At 44.7% G+C, this 8829-nt stretch overlaps 1 protein-coding gene across 1 annotated transcript in view; it reads right to left on the reverse strand.

Moving 5' to 3' along the window:
- CR2 (complement C3d receptor 2) overlaps window positions 1-4710 on the reverse strand; it is a gene marked incomplete at its 5' end in the record, with an annotated part of 30528 nt that extends 25818 nt beyond the window's left edge. The window contains one exon of the mRNA XM_081112926.1: window positions 4653-4710. Coding sequence (XP_080969052.1) covers window positions 4653-4710 — 58 coding nt within the window. The remainder of the gene's footprint in view (window positions 1-4652) is intronic.
- Between the last annotated feature and the right edge of the window lie 4119 nt (window positions 4711-8829).

An 8829-nucleotide genomic window follows, 5' to 3' on the forward strand; every position in this document is an offset into this window, starting at 1 on the left:
AAACTTGCACTCTGCTTCTGTTTTTGTCACCAATATACTGACAACTTTAATCTTTAGAAAGTAAACCTAAAATGGGCCAAAAATTTCTGGCACACAAAAAAACCAACAATATATATTGCAGTTAGGGGTGCATATACAAAGAAATAAGTTCAGAAGTTCAAAGACATTTTAGGATAGACTTTAGAGATTTTAGGAAGAGATGGAGAAAATCATTTTTCACAAAATTCCATATATATACCCTGGAGTAGTTTTATATTCTTTCAGCCTCATAAATAAAAATTAAAACCTTACAAATAAAAAGTTTTCCGGGATAGCATCGGAAACTCAAGTACATCAGAGACCTTATATGCTGAGCACATGTTTGATTCTCTAACGTTACTTTAATGAATTCATATTACTATCTTAGTCATTAAAACTTTAGGTCCTACCAATAAAAAATGTTTATTATTCTTTATGATTGTATTCCATTAGCCTAGTGGAATAACATGCTCTCTAAGAGAGCTTAGTAATTCTTCCTGAATTGTACTAGATAAAATGAACTAGTCATTTCAAGTCAGTTCCTGTTAGTTAAATAATAATAATATTAATGATGAAACAAATTTTAACCTAGGAGATAGATAAGAATCTGTGATACCCACATACTTGAGGATATGCCTGGAAAACTTTTAACTCCAGAATGGCAGTATATTTGAACATGAAATTTATTAATTTTTTTTTTTCAAATGAGTCTGAGACAGATACAGGCAAAAGTCAAAGAAAAATTATGGACTGACACAAAGGCACGCAGAGCTCCCAAGGCTGTAGCCAGACCCAGACTTTTTGCAGCCCAACACTTCTATCGGAGAAGTCAGAGAGCCTGGGTTAAGAATAGCCATCATTGTTGAGACCCAGACCTCACTGTAGGTCTCCTTCTGTTTCTTCCCTGAATTGCTTTAGTTTCCTCTATTAACACCTACAAATGTTTCCGAGTGCATGCCTGTGCCAAACAGCAAGACTCTAGGAAAAGACAGGGTTTGACCTACTTCATGACCATGACATTACTTGTGCCAATGGACTCCAAGCAAGTGACTTAACCTGCAATTATCCAGTTTAAATAAGGACAATACCAAATAACTCGCTACCAGTTGGAAAGCCAATGTAAGTCCACATGATTTAATCAGCAGCAATGATATGGTGTAAGGTTCTGAAGTATTAAAAGCAGAAAGGTACTTTATATCATGACCTTCTGGAGTGAAAGGAGATTAGAATAACACTTCCCAGATGGAAAATAGTGGGAAATGTGGGAAATTTTTATCCCAATAAGGACAATTGGGGACTCTTTCTCTTTTGGCAGACATTAGCTCTCATTAGTCATGAAACGGCCAAAATCCAAGATCAGAGCCAGAATTTCCAGCAATCATGTTCTGTTCCATATCAGAAAAGGGAAGGTTAGTCAATGAATCATTAAGTAATACAAACTTTCTTAATCCTGCAGGTATCTTCCTAAAACCCAGAGTAAAAATCAGAGTCGCTCATGACTGGACCTAAAATAGAAGATAGTGGCAAGACATTGACATAGACATCCCTGAACCATGGTGAAAACTAACGAGGCGGAGCAGTTTCTACAGAACCAACATACATTTAACTTTTTATTTGGGTCCAAGGGGATTTACCTAGAATGGCTTAGAAATCCATTTGAAATTAATGAAGAATTACTGTAGAGGATAATAAAAATAAAACCAAAAATTCAGTCGGAAAACAGGTAGGAGAAATTATCGTTGCGAATTATTAGTCAAATGCCTTAACACTGGCTACTTGATCATTTCTGAATGATGGTTATGAATATTAACCAAGGCACTGTCGGAAGCACAGGAGATGCATCAATGAACAATCACATGTTAAGACAGAGACCTACAGCAGGGATGGGTTTGCTACACTTTAGGACGGACAAGAGGCAAGTGCGGCTGGAACGCAGTGATCAGAACAGAGTGGCATGAGATCCAGGGAGAAGGCTCTGTAAGGATGGACCCGTGGGGGGGCGGGGGGGCCTCTTCAGGCCACGGGAAGATGTCTGGATGTTATCCTGAGTCGAATCCTTGGAGAGTTCAAACAGGAGAGTCACGTCGTCTGATTTACTTTTTAAAAAGAATAGTCTGGCAATTGGGTGGAGAATGGACTGAACTTTTACTTTCAGGAGTGAAGAGCGCAATCTGGAGGCTATTATAGTAGTTCCTTCCTCCCTCCCTCCCTCCCTCCCTTCCTCCCTTCCTTCCTTCCTTCTTTCTTTCCTTCCTTCCTTCCTTCCTTCCTCCTTCCTCTCTCTCTCTCTCTCTGTCTCTCTCTGTAGGAAGAGCATTTCAACAGAGGGAACACCTAGTGCAAAGGCTAAACAAACGTTGAATGTATTCAAGGAATGGAAAGAAAGTCAATGTGGCTGGAGCAGAGGAAGTGAGGGGGCAGGACAGAGAATTTCAGAGGGAAAGGCAGAAGCCTGGAGTCAAGGATAAGGGGCCTTGATTTTGTTCTAATGTGATGGGAAGCCCTTGGCAGGTTTTAATCAACAGAGAAAAAGGATCTGATCTCTGATGGAGGTAGATGATTAGAAAACAAGAGAATTCCTAGTTGAGAATTTTGGCAAGAGTGAAATATGAGCAGTAAAGGAAATGTGAATCAGGGTATGCAAATAGACAAAAGAAAGAAGTGGAGCAAGACTCTAAGAAGGAAATTTGCTGCCCATAAGACTGCTCACAGCCGTGTGCCCTGTAGGCACCTGCCTCAGAATTTTCCAGAGAGCTTGTTAAACCTCAGCTTCCTGGGCCACAACCCAAACCTATGAATCTCTGAGGGGTGAGGTGGAACCGAGAACCCTGCATTTTAGAAAGGCACCTTGAGAGTCTCTTAAGCATGTGCAAGGGCAAGAACTGGCCAGGAGTCAAGGGATAGTCTAGGGAGGGAACACAGTAGGAGGAGGAGTCTGGATGGGGGTATGAGCAAAGTGTGAGCGAAGAACCATGAAACAACAGTCAGCAGAGACAATCAATGGTACATTCATGATTGGAAGAATGAGGAATTTGGAGGGTCATGCTTAGATGAGATCCAATTACAAATGGCCTGAAAGGCTGAAGACATTCGATTTTTTTTTTTAATCCCACAGGCAGTAGGAAATCCTTTTAGATTTTTGAGCAAAGAAGTGGAATAAATTATATATATAATCATTATTCCACTATATATATAATCATATATATATATATATATATATATATATATATATATATATATATAGTTTCAAAATTCTGGTTTTCACTATTGGAAAAATTAAGGACAGAGATCAGAGTGGCCTGTAAGAGAGGAGGTTGTGTCTGGAGTTGAATGATAGGAGGGTCCTACTCTGGTACTGGGAGGGGATGCTCTGGCCTCCTTGGAAGAAAGAATGAACTGGCAGGGCTAGGGAAGAATTCGATTTTCAATTGCTAATAACCTCTTTGAAACTTAGAAATGGGAATGCCATGCTGCTGAGAAGTCAGGTCTGCAACTGTGCCTCAGAGCGGGGTTGGGGAAAGTTGCGAAGGTGCATTCAGGAGAAAGTTAAATGTCAGGAAGCAGACAAAATCTGCTGTAATAGAACCAGTTTCTGTGGTTCTATTAACAAGCCGGAGATGGCTAAGCTTAAATCCTGGCTCCATAAGAACGGTTCATGCAGTGCAGCCTTATTACTGATATTTAGTAGTAACAGCTCACACCTCACTCTCATTTGCCAATTTCACCTGCTACTCAGGGCTGTTCCGGAAGTCCGTTTTATCACTGGCATCATTTCACAGATGAGGAAACTGAGGATCAGGGAGCTATAAGACTTGCCCAAAGTCACCCAGTTATTGAGGTCTGCCTACAATGAGCTTCTCAATAAACTAGGCATTCACTGTACCCTAGAGGTAGTTAGACCTATCTTCTCTCCAGGAGGCTCTAATCTTACAAAAAAATTAAAACATCTCTTTAAATTATGCCACCCTGGAGGGTTGGAGGTGGTACCAATAAAATTCAATGAGATCTCCTGGCACCCTCACCACGACAGAAGGTGAATAGCATCAGGACAACTAGCTTGAACTCATGTCTCACGTTTCCTAAGGAACTCCAGGAGTTTAAAGGTTAGGATCTCATTACCAATGTTACAAGTCAAAAATAAATAAATACACGGTGGGAACCATGCCTGGGCACTAGGCGTTATTCTTACTCAGGGAAGGCAGCGGGAGGACCTGCTGCTCTTACTGGGCAGCAGCGGATTTAGCTGCTGCAGAAACTCCCGCGCCCAGTGGAGCGTGGAGCGTGCGGCGTGGCCCTGGGACCTCCGGTCTGAGAGCGAGAAGCACCTGCTGAGACAGGCGCGGGGGGAGCCAGAGGCACCCCGAGTGCACGCCACCGCCTCCCCAGGTAGATCACACAGTGCCCCCTCTGCAGTGCAGTCTCCAGGTCCGGCGGTCCCAGCCTCGGGGACCTAGAGTGAGCACCTTCAGGACCAAGAGATCCCGGGGGTCCCCCCCAGAGCGAGCGGGAGGCAGGCAAGCGTCTGGCATTGCCCCCGCCTTCCCGCTTTGGACTCTGCTTTGCATGGCGGCCCCGAGACCTCCCCTGACCCAGACAGTCGCGTCCCGACCTCCGTGCTCCCCCTCCCAGCTCACCGAGCACCCCCGGCGTGATGAGAGCCAAGAAAACCCAGAGCAGGCCCGCGGCACCCATGCCCCGGCGGCAGCCCCGGCGGCGGGATGTGTCCGAGACCCGCGAGCCTCCGGCAGCTCCGGGAGGGCAGGGCTGGAACCGGCGGCAGCTGCGAGCAAGGGAAGGGGGCTCTTAAATAGAGTCTGACACCACGTGCTAGCTCTGCGCGCACACCTGCCGGCTGCCGGGGGCGGGACGCCCGTGCCGGCGGGGCGGGCAGAAGGAGGAACTGGGAGGTCAGTCCTTGCTCAAATCCACCCCTCAGGGCAGCGGCTTTCCAACTCTTTGTGCAACTCAGGGCATCCACTTTTGCCCCTTTGGAGAACTGAAACAAAATTTCACGAAACAGTAATCACCCTAATCTACAATTATCTAATCCACTCTTCCCCTGTCCTTCCCTTTCCCCTTCCATTCCCCTGCCCTTCCCTTCACTTCCCTTCCCTTCCCTTTCATTTATTATTATTTTTTATTTTTGGCTTGGATCCACGAAATTCATTTCAAAAGTTTTTTTAATAATTCTAACTGTCGAAACAACAGTTTACTTAGGAAACTTATGGACAGCAGCAACATCTACTATTATGTCCTTTTAATTTTGAAATAATTTCTACAGAAAACTTTCAAGAATGGTACAAAGCATTTATATATATAAAATATGTATATAATTTTCCAATAGTTAACATTTCACTGTTTTCTTTATCATTCTCTTTCACTTTGGATGGATGGATGGATGGATATAGACTAGATATAGAATAATAGATATAGATATAGAGCTATATATATGGATATTTATATATATGAATATATATCTATAATATCTATAATAATAAACGTGTAATATGCTAATTAGACCAGGCAGCCAAATGACCTTTCGGACAAAGCCGCAGTGGCAGGGGCCGATCAGGCAGGCAGGTGAGTGGTTAGGGGTGATCAGGCAGGCAGGCAGGTGAGCAGTTAGGAGCCAGCAATCCCAATTATGAGAGAAATGTCCCTGATTGTGAGAGGGTGCAAGCTGAACTGAGGGACACCACCACCACCCCCCCCCTCCCGCCCCGGCCCCATGCATGAATCTTGTGCACTGGGCCTATATCTATCTATCTATCTATCTATCTATCTATCTATCTATCTATCTATCGAGAGAGAGATACTTGCACATATAATTGTTACTTTGGAATTATTTGAGATAAGTTACAGGCATGACACCCCTCCTCTCAATACTTCAGTGTGTATTTTCTAAAAATGAGAACCTTCTCTTACATAACTACAATGCACTGAGCAAAACCAGAAAATTAATATTGGTACAATACTATTACCTAAGCAACAAAAAGTACTCAAAATTTCTCCAGTTGCCTTGATGATGTTTATTTTAGCAAATACACACACACACACACTTTTTTTTTTCCTAGTCCAGGATTGTTCTAAGATCACACATTTCATTTGACTGTTATGTATATTTTTTTCTCAGTTAATCTGAAAAACGTCTTCAGGGTTTGTATTGTGTGTGTGTCTTTCATGACCTTGACATTTTTGAAGAGTACAATCAATTACTTTAGTAGAATAACTTTTTAAAAATTTGTTTTATTGGTTTCAGAGAAGAAGGAAGAGGAAGAGAGAGATAGAAATATCAAGGATTAGAGATAATCATTGATCGGCTACCTACTGCATGCCCCACTCTGGGGATCAAGCCTGCAACCAGGGCAAGTGCCCTGACTGGGAATCGAACCGTGACCTCCTGGTTCATAGGTCAATGCTCAACCACTGAGTCATGCCACTCAGCAGTAGAATGACTTTTAAAGTAGTTATCTATTGCATAGTAACAAATTACCCTAAACATATTGATTTAAAGCAAGAATAAACACTTATTATCTCACACAGTTTCTCTGTCAGGAATTTGAGAGCAACTTAGGAAGGTAGTTCTGGTTTGGAATTTCTCATGAGGTTGCAGTCAACACATCCGCTAGAAGTGCAGTCATCTGAAGGCCTGACTGGGACTGGATGGTCCTCATTTAAGATGTCTCCCTCACATGGCTTTTGGCTGGAGACCCCATATTCTTACCTTGTCATAGGACTCTCTGAGTATCCTTTCAACATGGTGACTGGTTCTGGTTTCTTCTCCCATAATAAGAGAGTAAGGCAGAAGCCAAAGTGTCTTTTAAAGTCTATCCTCCGAAGTTACACTATGTTTTTTTCATGATATCCTATTGGATACCACGATGATTAATGTTATGAACCCAGATAATGGTCAAACATTATTCTGAGTCTGTAAGAGCGCTTTTGAATGAGAATAACATTTTTTATAGTGGTAGCTGACATTTATTTTTATTCCTATATTTCCACGTTTTATTGAGATGCTAGAGGCCTGATGCACGAACTTTGGGCAAGAGTGGGCCTTCCTTCCCCCCAACTGCCGGCACCCGCTTTCCTCTGTCACCTGGGACCCGGACTTCCCTCCAGCTGCCCGTAGGCACCCATGACCCGGGCTTCCCTCACAGCCCCAGCTTCCTCTGGAAGGTCAGCCGGAAGGACATCCGGTCTAATTAGCATATTACGCCTTTACTATTATAGATCATCCTACATAATAATCAAAGGATATGTTAATTAGCCCAGACGCCTTAGCAGTCACGACTGGTCAGGCGCAGCGCCACCCAGCCCGGAGGCCACCCAGCTGGGAGCGGTGAGCAGGCCTGGCATCCCTGCCCTGTGCCGAGGTGCCTCCTGGCCCAGAGGCCACCCAGTCAAAAGAGTCACTGGAGACTCTGCTTAAATTCAATAGTTAAAATCACTACGCTCTGTGAGAGCTGACATCCTCAAACACTCAGGACCCTCAATCGTACAAATAGGAAACAATTGCATAATGCTTCGACCTAATTGTACACACTTTAGTATCGTTTAAAACTTATTCTACATCCTTCAAGTAAATTCAGCAGCTGACTGAGGAGAGCGGGCACTGAGAAGCCGGTGGCCCCGGCTCTGCTATCTTGAGTTTGTGGTTTCCAAGGAAACAGCCAGAAGGGATGATAAACGCTACGAAGATGGCTCAGCCCGTGCCTATCTAAGCCGCAGCAAGCCGGGGCTTGGTTTAAATGGAGCCTTTCCCGCAGTGAATGACCCCAGCCCTCCCTGGATCAGGCAGGTTCCTGTGGAGGGCAATCTCCGCTTCATACAACCGGGCCCCAGTTTCGTCCTGGCGATCTCATGGGCCTTAGCTCGGGGCAGCGGGGAAGGAAGGGAAAAGGCATCAGGTGGGGCAGCTCTGGAGAGCAAGCAGAAGGAAACCCTGTCTGGCAGACACTCCCCTGCCACCCCCTTCAACGTGTAAGAAGAATCAAATAAACCAATACAAATAGCCCTCCCCCGCCCTGGAGAGATCCTGGACTGAGGGGCGGCCCGCCCAGGCATTGTGTACCTGCTTCCCACCCCCTTCATCCAAATGGACAGGAGGGTTAAAGGGAGGAGGAGGAGCCTCGCAGGAAGGGGATCCCGGAACCGCACCCCTGCCCTCTGTGCAGACCTGACCTCTCAGAGCGCAGGGCCTGACCCCGCCCCCAGCAGATTTGCATATCCCAGACCCTCCAGTGCTTCCAGGCACTGGGCATTCCCACATCTTCCCTGCCTCCCAGTGGCTGACCCTCACTGTCTCCTACCCCAGAAGCCCTCTGTCCTCCCCAACCTTCAGACTTTATAGCCTAAATGCATGGTGGGTGTAGTTGCTTTTCTATGGATTTTATTTGTTAAGAACCCAGCGAAGTGGCTTAGCAACTGAGCTGCTCAGACCTCATCAGGGACAACGAACGAATGACACACCTTACTTGGCTTTTATAGCAAAGCAATCTTATTCAATTTTTAAAAATAGATTTTTATTGATTTCAGAGCAGAAGGGAGAGGGAGAGAGATAGAAACATCAATGATGAGAGAGAATCATTGGTTGGCTGCCTCCTGCATGCGCCCTCCTGGGGATCGAGCCCGCAACCCAGGCATATGCCCTTGACCAGAATCAAACCTGGGACCCTTCAGTCCTCGGGCTGAAGCTCTAGCCACTGAGCCAAACCAGCTAGGGCAAGCAATCCTATTCTTAAAGACTTGATTTTTGTCATAAACAAGTGGATTTGAATCATATTAAACCAAAATATATTTTTTAATGAC

Source organism: Myotis nattereri (assembly GCF_964212035.1).
Source record: "Myotis nattereri genome assembly, chromosome: 18".
Taxonomy (NCBI): domain Eukaryota; kingdom Metazoa; phylum Chordata; class Mammalia; order Chiroptera; family Vespertilionidae; genus Myotis; species Myotis nattereri.